This window comes from Polyodon spathula, chromosome 16, assembly GCF_017654505.1.
Source record: "Polyodon spathula isolate WHYD16114869_AA chromosome 16, ASM1765450v1, whole genome shotgun sequence".
In the NCBI taxonomy this organism is placed as follows: domain Eukaryota; kingdom Metazoa; phylum Chordata; class Actinopteri; order Acipenseriformes; family Polyodontidae; genus Polyodon; species Polyodon spathula.
The window spans coordinates 35,665,302-35,688,332 of NC_054549.1; the positions used below are offsets into that span (position 1 = coordinate 35,665,302).

At 37.6% G+C, this 23,031-nt stretch overlaps 2 protein-coding genes across 3 annotated transcripts; one reads left to right on the forward strand and one right to left on the reverse strand.

Moving 5' to 3' along the window:
* Positions 1-999: 999 nt before the first annotated feature.
* Positions 1,000-14,205, forward strand: LOC121328444 (ninjurin-1-like). The gene is made up of 4 exons (XM_041273104.1): positions 1,000-1,469; positions 10,492-10,726; positions 12,139-12,325; positions 13,174-14,205. Exons 1-3 carry the CDS (start codon positions 1,410-1,412, stop codon positions 12,288-12,290), a joined length of 447 nt encoding a protein of 148 aa, XP_041129038.1. The 5' UTR covers positions 1,000-1,409; the 3' UTR covers positions 12,291-12,325; positions 13,174-14,205.
* A 4,714-nt stretch (positions 14,206-18,919) lies between these two features.
* Positions 18,920-23,031, reverse strand: card19 (caspase recruitment domain family, member 19). 2 transcript variants are annotated; one of them, XM_041274923.1, is made up of 6 exons: positions 22,931-23,031; positions 21,686-21,825; positions 21,125-21,281; positions 20,360-20,428; positions 19,628-19,696; positions 18,920-19,218 (listed from the first exon to the last, which is right to left on the reverse strand). In XM_041274923.1, exons 1-6 carry the CDS (start codon positions 22,935-22,937, stop codon positions 19,103-19,105), a joined length of 558 nt encoding a protein of 185 aa, XP_041130857.1. In that variant the 5' UTR covers positions 22,938-23,031; the 3' UTR covers positions 18,920-19,102. The 2 variants fall into 2 exon arrangements, with proteins under 2 accessions (XP_041130857.1, XP_041130858.1); XM_041274924.1 differs by lacking the exon at positions 20,360-20,428.

Below are 23,031 nucleotides of genomic sequence, written 5' to 3' on the forward strand. Positions count from 1 at the left end.
TATTTAATTATTTTGAGAGATAATTGAGAACAGCTTATTTAACAATTATTATAACACAATTGACTATATGAGATATATATATATATTATATATATAGATATATATAATATTATAATATATTATATATATATAACACAAATATGGAAATGGGACTGGAAGAGTTTTACACATACTATATGATAAACACTGACACTCGCACAAGAAAATACAGTCGCAAATCCTATTGTTAGATAATAATAAGTAATTAACATTGTAAATGTTGGTCGAGTAGATGGGTGCATATCATAGTAACATTTTAAATGTACCTCAGTAAATAAAGGCTTGTATTAGGACCCTCTCTATAATCTGAGTAATTTAACTGCTATAACATCTTTGTCTGCTTTGCAGGTGCATACTGAGGATATTGTCACCACACTAAATATTTTTGAAAGTCGATATGGTACCTGTATCGCATTCCAGTCGAGACTGTATCACATTCCAGTCGAGATATGTCTTCCACGACACTTCAGTTTATGCACTGTGCAGTATGTCTTGTTTCACACTTGTTCCTTCCTCCTTGAAGCCTCCCTCTTACTGTGAATAACAGTCTGCAGTAGCAGCAGGAGGAGGTCACACATAACCTCTGTCAACTCTCCTGTAGACCACGGAAGCAAACCAAGCACCAAATGGGGTTTTTGCTACTGGTAACATTTTATAGGAAAAACTGAGTGGAACCCGTACAATACAGTTTTGAAAATTTCTGTTTTAAAACTGCTAGATAGTTATAGCAATATCAATATGATACAGTCTAAATAGTGCAATGTTGCAATGGTTACAGAAATTCAGTCACGCTAAACAGAAAGGCTATTAACCTGCCGCTGTGATAAGTGAGATTAACCACTAGGAGGGGAACAGAAAAACAGCAGCCACATGCCTTGAAAAATTCGAGGGATTGCGCGCCTTGATTAATTATCCTGCTGAAACACAACGTTTTATTTCCAATACAAGTCTCTGTTTTAACTCACTTCACCGCCAGATGGCACTGTTTATAAACGGGTTTGCCGAAGACACCTTAAAAATGCAGTGTCCAGTCTGTCTTGCTTTCTGTTGAATGAGAAACTACAGTATAAGACTGAAACGGGCCACAACGTTTTAAAAACAAACTAAAATTAACAAAGCGGCGTGTTGATTATTGTGCATGCCCTTGGCTACATCACGTGTTGAAACCTGGAACTGGTAGTAGGCTACACACAACCCGCTTTCTTTCTTTCGGATGGCGTAGTATGAGCTGCATTGTCCAGCCCAGGTTTAACGCCCCCAAACGGAAGACGCCAAACTTTGTGTTTCTATACCGTAGTACGTAGAGAACACGCAAGTCGTTTGAAAGCGACATTCATAAAACACACTTTCTTCACTAAGTTCTGTATAGAATGGATACTGAAAACATCGAATTGAACGGCGTCGCTGGCCCGGGTTCTGCAGACAGCGAGGTAAGTAGCATCAGTTAACCCGTTACATATTTAAACCTACATTTAAGAGCCATGTTAATTGAACGGAATGCAGAATTCTGAACCTTTGTTAAAACATAACAATGCCTATTTGTTTACATTGTAGTTTATATTTCAGGTCGAATGTATTTGAATTGTTGGTGTACTTTTAAGATATATTGTTGCATTCACGAACCAGAATTCACCAGATAGCTTTTTAATGAAATGAAAGTATGCGGCATCTAGATGCCGGTGGCTGGTGTACTTATCTTTCAATGGTAAACTCGTATTCACTATCATTTTACCAGTAAACAATCTCTATTATTATTATTATTATTATTATTTTTATTTTTTTTTTTTTATTTTATTATTTTTTTGTTTTGTTTTTTCTAGAAAACAGTATGTATGTATGTATGTATGCATTTACTTATTTATTTACTAGCTTCTGGTGTTCAGAGTTGCCATAGTAACCAAAACACCTTTGTCAGATTATAATACTGTATCTGGTTTCCCAGAAGTGCTATTATTAATATTTCCTGTTGTGTGATACATGTAGACATTAAACTTGTTTATTACAATATAAATTTAACATGGGTTGTGCTTAAAAGGTATGCTTTGGGCAATACAGTAAAGCTAACACAGGTGTCCGGAATTTATTTGTATTTACATATTTGCCCCTTTCCACGGATATGGTAATTTACATGACTGAAAATGCAAAATGCCAAAAAAAAAAAAAAAAAAAAAAAAAAAGGTTTAGGGGTATTAGAATTAAACTCAGGAAACCTGCCACCATCACCTCTCACTAAATTAATTAAAGTATAAATTAATGTAGAATATATATATATAGATATATATATATATATATTATGGAACAAATACTCAAAATAGTGAATTGTTTTATTGGTGTGTGACATACAGTGGTCGTTTTCTTATGAATAGGTAACAAGCCATTGTCTAGCCTCGGGGAAGTTGCGGCTTCCGTATGAAGTTCCCCAAAAGTCCCTTACTGTGTCATGTGACCTGCAAATACCGCCCCTACCAAAGAACAGCATGAGTATGTCATCAGAGCACAGTGCATTTTTAAAAGAAAAAATAATTATTGTTCAACAATATTTATCAAATGTCTAAATGTCGAACCATAGCTCATAGTGTATGCAGTAACACACAATTATATACATTTTATATCCTGCAGTACTTTTTACTGCACTTGTGAGAAAAACAAAACAAAAAAAAGACCCACTTGATCAAGTGCAGGGCTTGATCAAGCTTCAGAAGAACAAAACATGTGATCGTCCTGATGGCACTACTTTGTTGGTGCATAATTGGATCAGATGTTTAACGATGGACAGTTTTGTCCAGCACCGAGCTGTCACCTGCTACTGGAACATCTCACTTTTACAGACGTTACTATAAATTCTTGCATTCCATTTCGATTCTGGTTATCGTTGTCTCAATGTCCATCGTTAGGGTTCGTGCACAGAGCTGTATCGTTTTGTAAATGTACAAGGCATTAGTTAGGTTCCTGGTTTGTAGATTTATGTTCACATGGACAAGTCAAATAGCGTATATTTTCAGTTCTTCAACCTCTGAGATCAGAAGCCTTGCTAAGCACTGTATTAAGCTGTTCTTTAGGTCTAAAACCAAAATACTGGTATAGTTTGTCATGTACACCCTTTTTTAAAGGTTTACCATTGTAAAAGGACAGCAGTGTGATGCAGCATAGTGAAAGCATGGCAATGCATAGGTAAGCATTTTAAAGCACAGATACTGTAGGTATGGTAAATGCATAGTATAACCACAGGGAAGGCATGGGAACACTGCAAGATTACAGTGCAAATCTACCTTTGTAAACTTTTAGTAGAAGTTCAATTGGCCTATCGAATGTGTTGCTGTTGGATACGTTTCGGTATAAATCTGAATTTTGGAACATACAGTAATAGCTGCTTTTGTTAGGTCATCTTTACCAGAAATTAATTTAAATACACGAGTACAATGCATTAATACAAAAGCAGGTGTGGTATAATTTGATTCATGTGGTGTTCCATTAACTGTCTGTTGACGTCAGTGAGAACAATAGACCTGTTGGCGGGCATTCTGCATTAACACAAAGCCAGTCCACTAGGAGTGAAGTTTTGGGCTTATGTTGAACATGGATTTCAGTGCTTGAAACAAAGGAATTTAATGAGAAATGAATGCAAGATTCTTAAGCAGAACATAGAAGATAGATGAATTTATGAACAGACTTTTAAAAAAATAAGTTTGAAAACTCATTTTAGTATACAGTCTAGTCTCTTTAAAGGTTAAAAAAAGGCTGTCCCTTAGTATAGCATTCCCCTAAATTGAGGAACCATGTGTTAGACATATGGCTAACATGGGGGATTTTAAGGAACCAACTAAATAAAATACATTAAAGGAAAGTTGTTTTTTTTTTTAACTGAAAAAGAAAATATAAAAAATGATGGAATGCAAGAATACCATACTTACTTGTGTACTAGTTGTATGCATTTCATGTTGTGAAAATCTGATTTTTCATATGTATAATTTGCACGGTATTAGGAGAAAGGACTGCATTGTACTAGGGGCACAGTCTGTTGATGAGGTTTTAGCACAGAGACTTAACATTATTCTCTTCAAAGTAGAATGCTCCAATTTTGGCAGTACTAAGATCAACCAAAAAAAAGGATTCTTAATTAAACGATAACTCAAGAGGAGACTCTGCTATAGAAAAAGTAACATGTCCGCAGAGTGCTGAATTACAGCTGCTAGCTGATCGCAAATGCAATAGAAATAGGGACTGTCCAATGTTTTGGTAAAGTATGCTTTGCATTATTGGTTGCCCAGGTTGACAAACACAACAGTAAAAATAGAAACATCTAATGGAAGTTAGTTGTGAATCAGTTATTTATTCATTTTGTGATGTTTATCACTTTTTACTCCTCTCAACAAAGCCGTCCATACCGTGTGTTATAGAGATAATGCCTGTTCAAGGACTGACCTACTGTAGTTTCCCACTAAAACTCTGTAAAATATGTGCAAATGCATTCCTCTCGTCCAGTTGAACTTTGCAATACAAGAAGAGGGCCTGTTGGTTACAGAATAACCCAGACGTGTGTAGAAACAGCATATTACATTCTGACTCAGTCATACAGAACCTACAGACCTGGAGAGGTTTAATACAGTAACAGTATCCACACCTATTCATTTCTATGCAAATTAATTTATTTATGACCTTCTAATGATGTGTATCAGTGTCAGTCACTTTAACAGCATTGGCAATGGAGGATTGTTGCTGGTAGTCTTTCAAATGATAATGTTGGATTTTGTGTACACAACCAACTGGCATTTCAAGCACAAGCCCCATTGTTATCTACCGTAGGAGCAGAAATGACATCCAGTCATTTCAACAAATAAATACGAAGTATTGCTGTATTGATTTCTGCAGTTAGAACCTTGATGAGTGAAAGCTTACAATACAAAAGTCTCTCTTTACTGTACCTGTAGAGACTTCAGAAGTTCATTTACTGCAGAAAATAAGAATAAAATAGCAGTGGAGCTCCAATACAGTATTAACATTGTAGCAAAGCTTGGCAAGGGTACCGTACTGTAAGAGGAAAGCCTGGTTAAACACCAACAAGGAGAATCAGAGCATAAAGCTGGTGAATGCCTAGTACTGGCAAGGAAAAAACGTGGGTAAACTTCAAAATTAATACACATTTACCATGGTATCTTTCCCTTTGCTGCCTGATTCATCAGTCAGTGCTTAGGCTGCAGCTCTTGAAAAGGTTAAGTGCACTGGGAAAGGGGTCTAATTGAAAAGGTTAAGTGCACTGGGAAAGGGATCTAATTGAAAAGGTTAAGTGCACTGGGAAAGGGATCTAATTGGTGTCAGCATGATGTCATGGTTCTTAAGCAGTGTCAGGTGACTGTTTACTAGACTGGATATATTTTCTGCAATTGATACTGAAGGTTAATTTCAAGGAGGTTACCTCTAAACTAGCCTTGTTGTTTTGCAGATTTAAAATTAGGGTCGAGTGGAGGGTGCTGTTTCTTTTTACTGTCTCTGCAGTTATAGTACTGCACAGTGCCCAGTGTAACAGTCAGAACAGTGCGTCCACAAGGGCTGGGAGTATGGAGAGAGATTGTCATGCAGATGGTGCAGAGAGCCATAACTCAATTAGGAACCACTGCAGAATAGCAGACCAATATGCTACAGTATGCAAAAGCTGTCACCAAAAGAAGCCTGTTAGCGGTTGTTAGTATTTGTAAGGAAAGGTCAATAGAGCTTTTAAATAGCTTTCTTTTTGTAGAAATGACTTAATCTTGTGCTGCTGTTTGTAGTCCTATAAACAGGCTAATGTTTGTATGGGATAATAACATTTTATTTGTGTAAAACAGTTTCTATCTTCTCTATCTAATGTACCTGCCAGTCTGTTGTAACTGTCTACCTAACTACAGTAGAGTGTCTATATCTGTCTGTGTATATATATATACACACACACACACACACACACACACACACACAAATACACACTGTATCCGAAATTCTTGACAGGCGATGTGCAGTTAAACCACTGCAGGATTTCACTAATAAATCGCACTGTCAGCATGCTTACGATAGGCATCTGAGGTCACCATGAAGCAAAATACATTATGGTGCAATTTCATAAAATCACCACTTCTGCAATAATTCTTTTCTAGTGGGCTGAAAGGAAAGCACATATTTTTTTTTCCTAAACAGGGAAAAGTTGAAGCTTTTTTTCTTCTTTTTTTTTTTTTTTTTTTTTTAGTAGGCTGGCACTTTGGCTCCTCAGTCACTTTGTAAAGTCAGAAGCGTAAGTGTACCCATTAACCTGCCCCGCTGCAACACTCTAGTGGCGGTACAGCAAGAAACATCACACTGGCTCTTTGTGGTTCAGTATCTCTTACATCCCCACATTGTAGACATGCAGTTCGAGAGGTATAAACATCATTAAATCCTTATCATATTTAAAATGAGTGTTCACAAAACTATTCAACAACATCAACTGAAAAAAATAGTGAAATGACAAGTTCAGAAGCTGAACTCTGGATTATTATTATTATTATTATTATTATTATTATTATTATGACAATTGTTAACATTGCTGATCAGATGTGAGTTTGGAAGATACCGTACAAGTGCTGTGTGTTTTAATATTTGGAGCAGGAGGAGGGGGTCACACTGCATCCTTGTTGTTTGGAGCTACTCCATCAGAATCCTGGTCTCCCTGAGTCAGTTAATGAGTTTTGAGGAGGATTATCCTGCTGCAGATGTGTGGTGGAGTCATGTAGGCAGTGAGAAAATCCCATGATCTCACCCCGTCTGCCTGTTACACAGGGCCTGTTCAGATGCTAATTTACTGGGAACACTGTCCATCAAACCCCCTTGCAGCCTGCTCTGTCTGCTGTGACTCAAACTGATGAAATACAGCAACTCAATTGAAATATTTAACACAGCTCCCCTCCAGGTTAAATGCTTTCTGAAATACAATTAAAGATGGACACCTTTCGTTTGATCAGGGTTTAGACTCATTGACAAGCTTTTGTGTTTTACCAAGAACAGCACTGACCCTCAGGTTGTTAATACATTTGAACAGATTTACATTGCAGGAGCCATTGTAACTATCTTCCCTAAAAACTGCAATTACACACCAAAAGTATACCAGACTACTGTTTGCTTTGTTTAATGACAGTAAGCTGGCATGAGAGTAAAGAGGATTTCAAAAAAGCACATTATTGCATCGCCTTTTAAATTGGGAATCTAGAAGTGAAACTGGTGTCTATAAATAGGCAGTCACTGCCTGCTCTGTACACATCATTAGCACGGTTGTTCCCAGCCCAACAGAGGCATAAAATGAGTGAGCACTACAGTAATTTTGGCAAGATAGCCCCCTGACTGATTTATCTTTTCACCCATGCCAAAAATTATAAGACATGTCCTGTTATATATCGAAAGCCCCATGGCAAGATGCCTGCAATTAGGTTATTTATAGTATTCAAAAATGACTTGAAAATATATAAACGAAACAGGAAACATGAAATATAGGGGGAGCCCCCTGGCCCATGGCTTCCCTACAGTCAGCCTCTCCACTATCAGCAAACTGATGGCCAAAAGCCAAATATGTCATGTCAAAATATGTATAAGGTAGCATTATCTTGTCTAAGCTTTAATAAGTATTGTTCTTTCAGTCACATGAGTTTTCCTGTCTATTGTGGTGATTTTGCATAGTGGAATTTGTATAATTCATGCTGAAGGGTTGAATGACAAACAAAGCATTAAAGCACTAAACCCCTGAGATAAACAGTGTAAAGCAAAATAGAGGAAATTGCTTTGCTAATACAGCCTTTGGTCTTGTATTAATGAGTTTGCTTTCATATTGTCCAGCACAGCAGAAATTTGCATGTAAAGAATTTATTTTCAAAGGCTAGAGGATGGAAATAAAATTTTTGCATTGTTAAACTAAAATAAATAACATGCAGCCCGAGCCGAGTGCCGATTGTGAGTCATGTCCTATCAGCCTTTGTCAGAGTTTTAAATGCACGTTTACAAAACTTCACTTCCAATGTAAAATTAAACTAGAAATGTTTGGGTTTAGCATGTTATCAAAGAGGACACACATTAAAATTGTTTTACTTGAAGAAATGGACCTGCAGTAATAAACATGCTGATAACTGTCCAAGTATAAAACTTTTTTTTTTTTATCAACTATAATAATAGCTCATTTTCTCACTCTGTTTCCAGGTTAACAAGGTGCTTAATTAACACACAGTAATAAACCCGACTACAGCGTTTCCTATTAGCAAGCACATCAATCCAATCGCATTAAGATTTTATAGCTGTGACAGACTTAGTCAACATCTACCTAAAATTCTAGACTTAAAATAACTTGAAAATCCAAACCGAGCTGAACAACACACACACTGAGCTTCTGTATTGCCTTGCAATTGCAGCTAGTTTCTATTGCAGTGCCTAGCTGTTGAGCTTAAACATTCTGGTAATGATGAATAAAAAGCTGGCTTTGCCTGCATCCGTGGATATATACCGTATCTTGGGTGAGAAAGTAGTTTTATTTTGATTTCCTTTTTTTTTTTTATTGTTATTATATTTATACTCTTTTTAGTGCAGTTCCCTGTCAGTTTTTTGCTGCATAAGCCTGTGCACAAAACTGCCTTGTCAGACAACCAGCCTGAAAGTTCCACACATCTGGAATCCACAAACATTTATTGGCTGCCTCAAATACCTATCCGTATTGTATGAATCTTGCAATTTAGCACGCCCAGTTAAGGCTTTTCCCCTCACCGCTGTGACTCCCCACCCAGCTCAGGAGAACTGAAGGTTCAGTGGGCATCCTCTGATCCCACCACCAAGCTAGCTTCCTCTTTTACACAGAGAAACTCGAGAGCGGATGTCAGCGAGCTACTGGCCTCTGGAGGACAACACCCAGCCATACAGATGTCTCTCTGAGTTCACTAGGCTCCCTTCAGAATTCCCAGCGAGGACCAAAGAAATTATATTTTGTTCTCTATGAAACCGGAGCACAGTGGCAGTGCTGAGTCACTGAGCTATCTTCCTACACCACAGTGGCTTTCAGTCAGCAAGCCGTTGCAGGGTGCTGCTAGATAAAGGCGATACAATTTTCTTTGAGAGCAGCTTTCCAACAAAAGCTTTGCCAGCACACTTCATTAGTGACTTGAAAGAACCCCTCTGCTATTTGGCCCTGATTCTCTCCTGACCAAACACACGGTGAAATACAGCAACATTCCAATCTGCACTGTGAAACCAGCCTGTAAACCGTTTTAATATTAAACTGAGGCTGCAGCTGGTGCCAACTGTAGTCTACAATCTACAATCCAGTCTGCAACTAGAGATCACCTATATTGTATGTTTCACAATACTAACTGGGGCGGACAATGTCCCAGTTTAAATCCTAATCTGTTGCTGATGGAAATGAAGCAGTTGGATTTCAGATCACTTCAGACTTTATCCCAGTGGCAAATGGAATCCCACGAGCTTCTGTATGCCAAATGGGTTCTGGTTTTGTGTGGGCTACAGTTGTCCACTGCTCCACCTTGCCTCACAAACCTCTGTCTTAGAAGACTCTTTTATCAATTTACAAGTGAAGGACGTGCATGTTTATAAATACTTATCCTGCTTTTGTTTGGCATTGTCTTTTATACACATATTAAGTAGTTTGAATGACTTTGTCTTTGTAATTCAGTGCATTATGAGCAAACAAAGAGTGGAATGTAAACAACACTCAAGGCCTAGGGTGGAGCAGTATTAAGGTCAAGCATAACAAACTGCAAATAGAGCAAATGTTTCCTTTAGTTAGTGTGAGAGCACTGCTGCAGCTGTGACCCAAGCGTGTGTGGAAATCTGCCCTCTGCTGGACCCTGTGAAACTGATTCTTCCATCAGCAGTCTGGTTCACTGCATGGCGCTTAACTATGTGATATACTGTGTTCACTATGTTTTTACACATGACTTAAAAAGAATGAAATACAATCTGATTTTAATGACTGATTTTTTTTTTCTTATAAAAAGCACATTTATTTGTGGCAGATGAATGCTCCAGTATTTCATCGCTCTTTGTTTATTTTTTAATATATTATTCATATGTTTACTGTCATGCAAAATCAAGAATTATCATCTTGTTGCATTTAAATCCTGATTACATCAGTACGATCTTAGCTTTAAACAGAGGTGGCCTATTCAGGTTTTGTCCGACCCTATTATTAGAATTATAAGCATGATTGAGTGCTGGTAATACCCTGGCCAATTCAAAAAAAGTATCAGGTGAGCTTCAGTTTAAATCAACCATAACACTGCAGTGACGTGAGTGTGAGCCATGTTGTCACACCCCTTATATTTGTACACATATGTGTTTTGCAGCCTACTAAAAATGAACCCTTGCATTGTGCTGTAGTGAATGTTCTGATATTTATGCCAGACTGTAGTTAGGCTGATTTCCTTCCTTTCTTGCTCTCTTCCTCCCTCACTGTTGCAGTCCTCTGCCTATCGCAGCAGCAGGAGAAATGCTCCGATCAACATGAATCACTACGCCAACAAGAAGAGTGTTGCAGAGAGCATGCTGGACATTGCGCTGCTCATGGCCAATGCCTCCCAGCTGAAAGCCGTGGTGGAGCAGGGGCCCTCCTTCAGCTTCTACGTTCCGATCGTGGTCCTCATCAGCATATCCCTCGTACTGCAGGTCATTGTCGGGGTGCTTCTAATATTCATCGGTGAGTGGCTGGAGAGCAAAGACACTTTTCAGTGCATTCAGTTACGGATGCCATATTCCAAACTGAGTGTGGGTTTGTTTTCCATTTACAGAGCAAACAACTTCAGATCTCTTCATTTTATCAGGATATACGGTATAAGCATAGTTGTAAAGCATTGCTAAAGTATAGTGCATGGTAAAGGACAGAGAAGTATAGCAAAGCCTGGTAAAACACGACATAAAGCATGGGTAAACAGTGGAAACAGTACAACACTGCAGTCTTCACATGTTGGCTGCAGCCCTTAGAGTCTCCCAGGCTTGCTTGGCTAGATATATAGAGTCCCTTTCCATTTAGAACTCCCCTTAGCACAGCTTGTGGCATCCTGGTTCAACCACGGGACAGGTGAATGACATTGTGATATATTTCCTCTGAAAAGGACGCTCAAGCACAGAGAAAATGGAGCAATCTAAAACATGCAGCCCAACATGAGCTACAGTCAGCAGGGAAGGGCATTGCACCCAGCAAGTGATTGGAAAATGTTATTCTTTCATTTCTGACACTATTGGGCAAGTCGCCAATAGCAGTGGCTAACAATACTGTTAATGGGTAAGCCCTTTGCACTGCTTGTAAAAACAGTGTGAAATGTGTCAGGTGATTACTGTGTTGTTTTCCACAGAGTATTTTTCCATTAGCATTATTTCTTCCTCCTGGATTGTCAAGAGTAAATTTATGTGAGCCATGAGTCCGAGCTGCATATGAAATCCCCAACTGCTGCTTCACCTCAGCTGTCTGTACAGCCAAGCATGTCTTGAATGGCCTACATTTCCATCCCCTCAGGCTAGGCCAAGCATAAGGAATATATGGAATTTTTAATCTTGGGATTGTTGTTTGCTGTTGCTGACGCAGACTGCTATGCGGCGAAAATCACAGCATATTGGCATTCACTATTTAATAGTAAAACTGTGTTGTGAACTGCATGAGACTGTGGTCTACTTTTTGCAAGCTTATTCTGTTAGCAGGTACTTCAGAGCGGGGATACAAGCAGTCTATTAATCCAGCTGGGGTTTGTGTGATGTACAGAGCCACTTATTAACTCAAGCTTAGAAACTGAAAAATCAAGTTTATAAACTGTTTAGATGAGGGGTGCCCAATCCTGGTCCTGGGCCATTATTCCACTCCAGGTTTAACAGGTAAAATGAGATCATTAACTACTTCAGGGTCTGGATGCAGGTTTACTTGGTTCAGTTAAACAATTTAGAACAGGGTTGGAACAAAGTCCAGGAGTGCAAAGGCTAACTTTACATTCAGAGTAACCACTGTCTGATTGAAATAAAAACAGCTTGGTGTGTACTGATGGATCTGCAGCCTTTATATAACACAGCTAAACCCTAAACAAGCCACTGTGTAATACTGCCATTTTTTATATTCTACAGTAAAGTACGACCTGAATGATGAAAATAGGCAACCCCGACTGAACCTTCTCAATAATATTGCGACCGGCCTGGTATTTATTATTGTGGTTGTGAATATCTTCATCACAGCGTTTGGAGTTCAGAAACCTGACCTAAAAAACCTGAAGCAATAGACTGGAAACCGCGAACCTGCTGGTCATTTTCAAAGGTACAGTTTCAAAATCACACTGGACTGTTTGTTTGTATTTTACTTTTGTGAAACACTATGTCACGTTGGTGTGTTTTTTTTTGTTTTTTTTTAATCCTGTATTTTCACAAATTGGTTTTCAGAGCACTGATTTGATCTGTTAGCTACTGTTTGAAGGTTTACCGTGGAAAAAGCATGATACTGGAACAGGCGACCCCACATACCCGCACTGCACTCTACAACCCACACAGACAATCTATCCACGGAGAGTGCAGGGTGCTGACACTGCTCCGTGTGTAGTTTGGTCTCTTCTGTACAGGACAGACCCCAGAGCTAATAGGAAATCTGAGAGCATTCAGTGCGTTTTGCAGCTCTTATTGGAAGTATTATCATGGGGTTTTGGCTCATATATTAGACTGACCTTAAACAGGTATATAAGTGATCTACAATTTTAGTCTGCCCATGCAGTGACCCAGCAACTGTGGCAGTTATTTAACACTAACCCTGCATGAAATGACAGGCACCACAGATCTTTATCACTGTTGTTGTTTGCTTTGGTATTTAGTACTTGCGATGATTTCAGTCTGTCCCTCTTGTGGGGACAGTTCACTTTATTAATTCTCATGTATAATGGGGAAAAAAGGGGAAAAAAACTGGACTTTAAGTGTTTTCTTCATTTATAGTCAAATAGGATTCCTGTTCAACAAGGGGGTACAACAGGCAATAAGCTTAGCAATGAAAGTCTTTGTTCATTAATTGCACTTTGATTCAGCTACAAACAGTAGCTCTCTGAAGCAGTGCTGCGATTCAAGGAAAAAAACTCACTACTGATGGATTCCTCAGTTCACTCCCTTTTAAATATATTCCAGCACTCCCTGACCTCTTCATTCAGCAACCATGGTCTACAGAGACTACAGCACAACAGGCTCTGCGAAGAGGTTTGGGTTACGAAGGAAACGGAACACGGAACACAGCACTGCCTTTTTTTCAACCCAAAAGCCTCCTTTACAGGGTCTTTGGACTTTTAGACCCCATTGAAATCCACCAAGTTACAGCAACATGCTTTGTAAAGTAATTGTTTCACAAAACCCTGTTTTTACCATATCAGGGGAAGACATATTGTAATACATTTTTAATTGCTGTAATGTGATTTAGTGTGATTATTCTATATCGTTAATTTTGTAAAGTGTCTGGAAAGAGCCTCTGCTACCCCTCCCTCCTCATCCACATCTTTTTTTTTTTTTTTTTTTTTTAGGTCAGTATTTTATAGGAGTAATTTTATAGATCATTTGTATAGTCTTCATTCAAATTGGAAAAAAAAAGGCATGTAGAAAACCAAACAGTATTTTCTTAAAACGCTAAAGGTGTTATTAGTAGTATAAAGTCTGACTGCAATGCATAGGTAGTGGGGTCTACAGCATTATCCAAACAAAGCACTTACTGGCACTGTGCTGAGGTGATCCAGTATCCTAATCTAAACTGGGTGTTTAGTGGGGGAATGGATTTTTTATTAGGAACTTTATAGGATTCATCAGCATCAATTTCAGCTTCATCAAATAGACCTTCATCAATGGCTGTTTTATCATTTCGTTCCATCAGGAGCCCAGATCATGGTGACAACATTTCAGTTTCTGTTGTGAGTTTACAGAGGTAGTCCTGGGGGGGTTGTTTTGGAACAAGGGCTCCCTCTAGGGTCTCGACCGTTAAACTGCTGCTTCATATAATCAGTTTTTTACAAAATAATGCACATGCCTTAATAAAGCTTTTTATACTAATTGTTTTGTATTTCCTACACCTTTTTTTTTTAAGCAATCCCTTGCTTTCCCTTGCTAATACTGTAGATCTGTACACAAAGTGAATAGCAATATCACTGTAATTGTTAATTTTGTACAATTTAGATTTTCTTTGGGGGGGGGGGGGGGGGGGGGGTACAAAACCAGTAAAGAGTACAAAACCAAGTAAGAGGTTGGTCAACTGAAGCATGGGCATTAATTTTTTTTTAATCCAAGTTAATTTAATTTGATCAGATGTGTTAGTAAACAGTATTATGTGTCACAGTGATAATACATGTTCTGTTTATGTAAAGTAGATTTTATTTGTGTATTGAAATCTTTATTATAATAGGGTCTATTCAGTTAATTTTAAAAGGTGACAGACAAAAATGCTGGTGTTGTTTAAATGTTTTTTTTTTTTTTTTTTGAAGTAAAATACCAGGTATGATAATGTTTTGTTTAATTAAATGTCTGCATATTTTTTTTAAACTTAAAAATACCACATATATTGGTAGTGTGAGATTATAAAATATTTATATTGATTTGTACTTAGTGTCACCAGTATCTACTACAGACAATAAGATGTCAGAATGCCTGTGTGCATCAGTCTTTCAGATTCCATTCCTACAATAGCAGTGATGTAAGCATGTTGACTCTGTTACTCGGTATAATGCAGAGAAAGGCATGAATATGGTCCGCACATGTATTCACGATTTAAGAAGAGGGACTTCCCTTAACAGCATGTAACCTCAGTGCAATTTTTATTCAACTGTCTTTAATCTTTGAAGTTATTCAGGAATACAACAATGCTGAAAATAACCCCCTTATTAGAACAATCAAAACAAAATGCAAAGTGCAAAAATGTACAACAAAAAAATTTAATTAAATGCATCTTGAAAATGTGTGCAGAAAATGTGACTTGTTTCAAGAAACCACAATGCCATATTTCTGCACTGTGCAAAGTTAAAATTCAATCTGATACAGCAACTACTTGCTTTGATCAGCGGGTGTTGCTTTGTGATTAGCTTAAATCCAATTTGAATTAAGAAGACAGGTAAAACATTCTAAGTGGAGAATCTAGCAATAACATTTATACGTTTTTTCTGCACACCCTAGCTTTGTAATGTATACCAATGTACAGTTCATGAAAAGCTGCTTCTGGCCCTCGCTTACCCAGTGTGCTGCCGTTTTTCAGCGTAAAATAGACACCCTTCTGTTTATTCATTCAGGAAAAAAACAGTTCTATCCCTTGTTTACAAAATCCCTTTGTGGTTTTAAGTATTAATCATCTTAAGCTTAGACTGGCTTTCTGTCTGGATATTTGTGTGTACGATTTTAATGGCTACAGGCTGAGTCACAAGTGACGTAGCAGAGGAAATTATGTGCATCAATCTCTGCACAGAGATGTCCATACATTACTGTATATGCAATCATAAACAAAAAGAGAATTCCCTACTGTATTCAGCAGGCAGAACAAATCAGCTTCACTTTGTGGTCCTCTCACCCACACTGCAAGAGAGGATACAATAAGACACGCCCAACACAGAGCTTAGTATAGTATTAACAGTAGTATAACGCCTTCTGTTATTCTACACTAATAATTAAATATGTCACGTGACTTGGCTAAAAATGCTTTATTTTTGCCTCATTTACATTTATATTAAAAGGTTGGCCCACAGTCAATTAGCAACAATGCACTTTTTGTTATTAATGAATCACATTTTGTTTATTAAACAAGGTGTGTGTGTGTGTGTATATATATATATATATATATATATATATATATATATATATATATATATATAAATAATATTCTATATTTTTTTTCTTTCGGAGAAAAAAGAAAGTATAGTCCTTTCATACAGGAAAAAAAAAAAGAATCCAGTGCTGTAAATGTGTGATTTAACAAACCACTGAACAACCCGGAGACACAGCTGAACTCATTCTCTGGCAGCCCTCCAGTTTGCTATTGATCAGGACTGGGTGCTGCTCTTGTTATGAAGACCCTGCAGCTAATCCACCTCAACATATCCAAGGTTAAAGCAACATGAATTAAAAATACAATAGCAACAACACAGGGGCTAGCTGCTCCACAGAGATGACACCAAGCAACACATTCCCCCACGCTTCATGTAATAGTGAACGTACAGCATCACATTACACTAGAGGCGTGCCCCTCCAAACTGCTTTCCAGTCCCTTCAGCAGATGCTCATCATGGCTATAATATGCGACCACATTATCTTTAGACTGTATCCTGTTAAACTTAGCTGTGTTTTTAATCCAGTTCCACTGGGGTTTAGCGTAGCTGTAGGGGTTGGGCAGCAGCATCATTGAGGAGATTGAGCAAAGAGAATCACAACTGGCTAACCAAGAGTAAGTTCTTTTTATGGAATTTCAACACTGGAAAAAAAAGACGACAGGAAAGGGTGTCCAAGCCTGTGAGAGGTGATTAATGGATCTTACCATGAAAATCTGTATGCAGCACCTACAGTGCAATAGCAAGGCTTCGGTACTGAAGTGCTGCATTGTGATCAAGTGTTTTTCTGTGAAGGGATATAGTGGAGGAGGTTTAACTGCGGGTTGAATTCTAAATGGCCTCCACTCCTAGAATATGAAGTGATCTCCATCTTTTTAACAAAGAACACATATAATGAAACATTCACGCACTCCGCCAGTCTCATCCCCGCCTAGCAATACTAGAAATAAAAGGGAACAGCATCTTCTTCAATAAAAGGGAACAGCATCTTTCTCAATAAAAGGGAACAGCATCTTTCTCAATAAAAGGGAACAGCATCTTCAATAAAAGGGAACAGCATCTTTCTCAATAAAAGGGAACAGCATCCTCAATAAAAGGGAACAGCATCCTCAATAAAAGGGAACAGCATCTTCAATAAAAGGGAACAGCATCTTTCTCAATAAAAGGGAACAACATCTTTCTCAATAAAAGGGAACAGCATCTTCCTCAATAAGTTTATGGTGTTTTGTCCATCGTGTTCACAGATGGACAGACGGCGAGATGGACACAATGTCACATTTTGAATGTTCCCAAAAAAAGAGAGCGAAACTGTACAGTATAATAAAATGTAAAGCTTCTGATTTTTTTTTTTTAATTACGAGTATGATAAAATAGGACACACTTTTATAAATGCCATGGATTAGGGTTACATTTAATTATATGAATACAAATAACCTTTGTTGTAATAAATACCATCCAATCAGTTCAGCTTAACAGATTAAGTCTAATATATATATATATATAGTATATAATATATATATATATATATATATATATATATATATATATATATATATATATATATATAACAACATATGACTTCGATATAGATATCTGATGTCCTGGATATCTTATAGACATGAATACAAGAGAGTTCAATTAATCTATTCCTGTTAAAACCTATATACAAATGTCATATAAACAAAGAAAAACCACCTGTAGTCATAGATACACACAAAGCTGCTGTGCAGAATGAAGAATATTTCAAGGATCGAATAGGAAAGTGAAAATACCGTTACAAAAATATTCAGTTATGTACATCATTACATTAATAGCACCACTCATTTTCAGTATCTAATGGCCGATGTCTCTGGTATAAAAGACAACGAATCCTCTTCAGAAATACTGTATGCAGGTCATATTTAAAGACTTTAGTTTCCACTCTTTCTGGTGATTCTTAAACATTTGCTGTGCTATCTTTCCATCAGTTATACATATTAGATTATGCAACTGCAAAGGCCATTTCTATCTTCTTATTATAACAGTGATTAAAGAAAAGGGCTTGTAACCAGGAGGTCCCCGGTTCAAATCCCAGCTCTCTCACCGTGTGACCCTGAACAAGTCACTTAACCTCCTTGTCTTTCGGGCGAGACGTTGTTTTAAGTGACTCTGCAGCTGATGCATAGTTCACACATCCTAGTCTCTGTAAGTCGTCTTGGGTAAAGAAACACATAACAAGAAGCAGCATGAGCAAGCTTAAATAGTGGCTTCTCTATACTGTAGGGGGCAGCCCAGGTTACATAATATACATATACAACTGATAAAACTTACTTCAAAACACTCTCTCTCATAAAAAAATGCTTTCATCTCAAACAAAAATATTTCATAATGCGTCAATAACAGAGAGAGACTAACCACGTATTTTACAGGCACAGCTGCATTTACAGTCTTTGTTAAAGGGTTTTCTTTGTGAAAGTTTTGACAATGCGACAAAACAATTAGAAGGAGTTCTTGGGATATAAAAACAGCAACAAACAACTGCTTTTTATTTTATTTACAACATGCACCTTTTTCTTCTGTAGAATAATAATAATAATAATAATAATAATAATAATAATAATAATAATAATAATAATAATATACTTTGAATACAAATAATAATAAAAGGCAACAGTCATAAACAGTATACCAAATGTTAGAAAGAGATGCACACAGATTTAGAGTATTATGCTACTGGTTGCTGATAGTTGATTATCAATTACTTTGGCTGAATTTTGGCAAAATATTTTTATTCAGTTAATCCAAGTACTGTATTCACCTAAGAAAACGTCTGCCTCTAGTGGCCAAAAAAGTTTATTAACATGACTTAATAAACTTAAAGGCAACTACAGTATATATTTACAGACTTCAATACGTACTGAATGTCCAGTATGACGTATTGTTCTTTGTTGCTTGAGTTTATTACCCAGTTAAAACCTGATGAACAAGTTATTCAACAAAGGGCTAAGTGGAGGGCACTGTACCCGGAAAAAAAAACTAAGTAAGGACAAAACCATCCTACCAGCATTAGTGTCAATCTTTCAATCTTACAGTAACAAAAAAATATATGTTATAAGGCTTAGGATGTTGTCCCATATCATTTAAATCATATATAATTACATACATGCTTAAAAACAATGCATTTCCTACTGCTGTACACACAGTTCACCTAGTCTTTGGTATGGCATGCTGGTTTGCCTTGTGCTTACTCCATAATGTTGTTGGCAAATGCAAGGGGCTGCTTTTTAGCATTACTGGTTCTTTGACTGGACCTCTGCGTAGGATATTAACATAGCCTTGACTCGTCTGCTGAGCCCAATTGATGTAAATCCTAGTATCTTCTTGGCATCTCCAATAGCTTTATCCTCTACAAAAACAGGTAAGATTTTGTCAATTACCGTTTAAGACAAAATAAAATAAAAACAATCCATACATATATCAAACTGCTAAGTTAGCCAAAAAATGTAAATGTTAAAACATGTATTAGTGTTTCTTTATAAAGCAGAACATTTATTTAAAAAAAAAAAAAAAAGGTCAGGTATGCAATGCTTTTTCTCCCATGTTTAGGTTAAAACTTCAAATCCAAGACAGAACATCAATGTTTTACATACAGTGACCCTGAAACAGTTACAAAGTGGCCTGGCTGAGGCTCCCAATAGCACAGCTGAGGCTCGAATAGCACAGCCTTGTTACTATGGCTCAGGACAATAGCTTTGCAAATGGGGAGCACTGTAATATATAAACAAGGCTAAAAATAAAGCAGTGATGGCAATTACCTTCATTGCTGTAGTAGTACAATGCCAGACCAGCAACAACACTAAAGCAGATGATGAAGAACACTGGACCTGGAAGATAAAAAGCCATTATGCTGCTGGAAGAGACTTTCATCAAGGAAAGCATTGCGGGTAAAAAAGCCAGCGGCACAGAGAACAATATGGGTGGTGCGCTTGATGAAATGGTTGTGATTTCAAGTGACAGTAATCTCGTTCTGAACACCCAAAGGAAGTGTGCAATTCAACACCACACTAAAATACCACCGGCACTGGGTTCTTTGGTGAATTCTGATGTAAGTTTCCCTGGACCGCTAACCAGTGCAAAAATCAGAACTGGCCTTTTGACTGGAGAAAAAAGTAATGAACCAACAAGATGGGTTTGTTGCTCTGCCAGGGCCACTGCCGAGCTGCAGTGCTGAAGTGCATGCTTGCCAGCAGTCTGAAAAGTTGATAACTGTACAGAAAATTGTCAACAATGCAATGCGGTTCACCAATTTGACCTAAAATTGCTGATGGGCTGACAAATCCCTTGCAATTATGCAATGTTGCACAGTCTAAGTATTCCAAGAAGTACAGAAAATGTTTATTGCAGTATTTCTTAGAAATATAGGGCGATATTAAATGAGCATTGAAGTCTCATGTACCTGTCCTCCTGCTCAAGCTTTATAAATACAAACCAGAAAGAGATAGTTTAAATGTTGATCTCAAACTTGAAGGTTACATGTCGTGATTTACCCCTTTCATTTAGCACAAATCTCTCCCTGGGGTCTGGTTGAATTTTAGTCCCATTGGGTTCTGTTGCGTCTAGGAACAAAAGCAGCATATGGTTAGGTCTGCTGCACTAAGCAGAACACACAACTACACAATGTTAAAGTGCTGTTGCTAAGTTATTTGATCTTATTAAACATAGCATTAATAGCTACTGCTAGATGGTACTTCAAATTGCAGAGCTGAAAGCGCATTACAAATGAGGATGCCTAAAAATGGAGCGTTCATGGATAGAACTTATGACACTATGTAGAAAGGCATTCATTTTAAAAGACGTCACTGTTTACAGGACAAAAGTCATAAAACTATATCAAATAATTTTATGTCTTAAAAACAGATTAACTACATCTACATACTAATAATAAAAAGAGTTGGCAAGCTGTACATATGGAAGGCTTATCCACGTTTCTCACATTTTGACAATACGCGTCACACAATGAGAAAAGATTAATGTGGCCACTGCCAGGTGTAACTAAACAAAAAGTGTTTCTCAAATACCCTTTTCACACTACAGTATGTAAATAGTGCATGATCAAAACACACTGAAACCACATGAGCCATTCACCTCATTAACAATTGCATCTTCGAGCATGATGATCGTGCGTTACACAGGCACCGTCAATAGGGTACAAGAATGAAAGCCACAACTGAATGCTCTGCACATCCAATTTAGTAAGACAAACGCAAAAATAAAAACTTAGCCCAGTTTGTTAGTTGTTAGTTAAGACTTACCTCTCTGGCTCTTTCTGCTGGGCAGGCTGATATAAAGTTGCTCAGTGTGGATGTGCAGAGCTCTGTAAAACTCGTGACAAGCCTCTTCTCCTTTCCCTTTTAAGGTACTCAACAGGTCTGCCAGCCTAGTCTTTGTTGGTACTTTCACGTCCCTGAACTACAAACAATGAACAGTTTAAGAGACTTTCCTTATGCAAATAAGTACTATTATTTACTTCCAAAAAGCACACCCTTGCCTTCACAAACCAGTGCAAGGTCTCTGTGAATCAGACTACAGACCAAATAAGACTGCCCATGGCTTATCTACCCCTGTTCTGCAAAGTGTTTACAATTCCAAACACATTCCAAAGAGGGGAAACTGTCCTCTTGGTGTACTAAATCCTTTTCAGTTTTACAATCTTGGGCTATTGTGATTTAAAAGGGATGACGTTAAATGTTGCTTTTTGTTCAAAAGAAGATTAGACTTTTAGTGAAGTTTCCAACTGTGGGAAAAACTCAGGCTTCCTAAAAAGAAACGTGTTTGTTTGATATTAGCGCTGCAATGCCTGATGGGCTACCTACTTTCTGTGCCTCTTTGTCACTTAAAACATTGGGGTAGATCCTGTTCAGCTGAAGCACAAGCTTTTCAAGCAGCTGCGCGCTCAGCCTGTGGTCATTGGTTAAGAACCAAGTGTCCTGCTCCAGCTGATCACAGTAAGTGTCTGAAAATCACAAGGCATGTTGATTAACAACATCTATAGTGCTTACAGATATAATGAAATTATTATTATTTTTGTTAAACAATTTATGAATTTTAGAACTCAAGTATCCAAAAAGGTATTCCATGGAACACTGTAATCAGTGATTAATAAAAATAGCATGCAAGCATTTCACATTCTACAGACTAGAGCTGTATTTGGGTCTAATCTGCTCAACACTGACAACTGCTGGTTCAGCAATTTTAGGCATGTTATCTCATTAAGGAAAATAATGCTTGACAGATCTGCAGTAGTTTTTTCTTCTCTGCTTATGTTCTTTACTTTAAAAATTGAAAAATAAAGCAAGCAATATAACTGGATAGTCACGCTGTATCCCCGTGTGTTTTGTTTAAAAGCACGCACACACAGGCTGAAGAACTGTAATGACACGTTTATTTTGCAGACCACAGAAAACGCCCTGTGACTTATAATTACCAACACAACTCAGCATACTGCATGTTGGTTTCAAAATATACGGAGCAGAAATATTAATACTACAAATAAATAAATATGATATACTGTGCTTGTATGGAAATGTTATGTAACATTACATATTGACAGCGTTTCCGGTGATGAACAGTGCACGGTATTTTGCTATGGTACTGTAGCACATAACTGGGGAAAAATTACATGTCCAAATTGAATATATTCTGTAGCGTACTAACGAGAAAGGCCAAAGGCTTTGATAGTACAACAACAATGCAACTGGTCTTAAAGCACGCGTTTTAAACTAGCTACAGCGCCTACCCAATGACTTTGAAAACTATTGCTACTCTAATCTATAAAAAATAAAAGTACATTTTCAAATGATCTGTGCATGCAAAGTAGTCCTACTAGCACTTAAGCAAAGTAGATGCAATTACATAGTTGCAAAAGAAGTAGAAAAAAAAAAAAAAAACATGGACTGTGTTTAATTCGACAATGACACGACTTCGTTCTAGCCCGGACTATTTAAGGTCAAGTTTAATAACAGCAACAACAGTGCGCTGGAGGCCCCCACTACGGCGCAGCTAGCAACAGGCACTTCATACTCGAAAACACACAGGGGATTTTAATAATCTCTACTAACCTGACATGGTGATATCTGCGGTAAAGCCTGGAACTTTATTTACCCCTCTCGCTTCTCCACTTCCTCACTTCCTCGTCCCATGGCGGTTTCCTCCCAGTGAT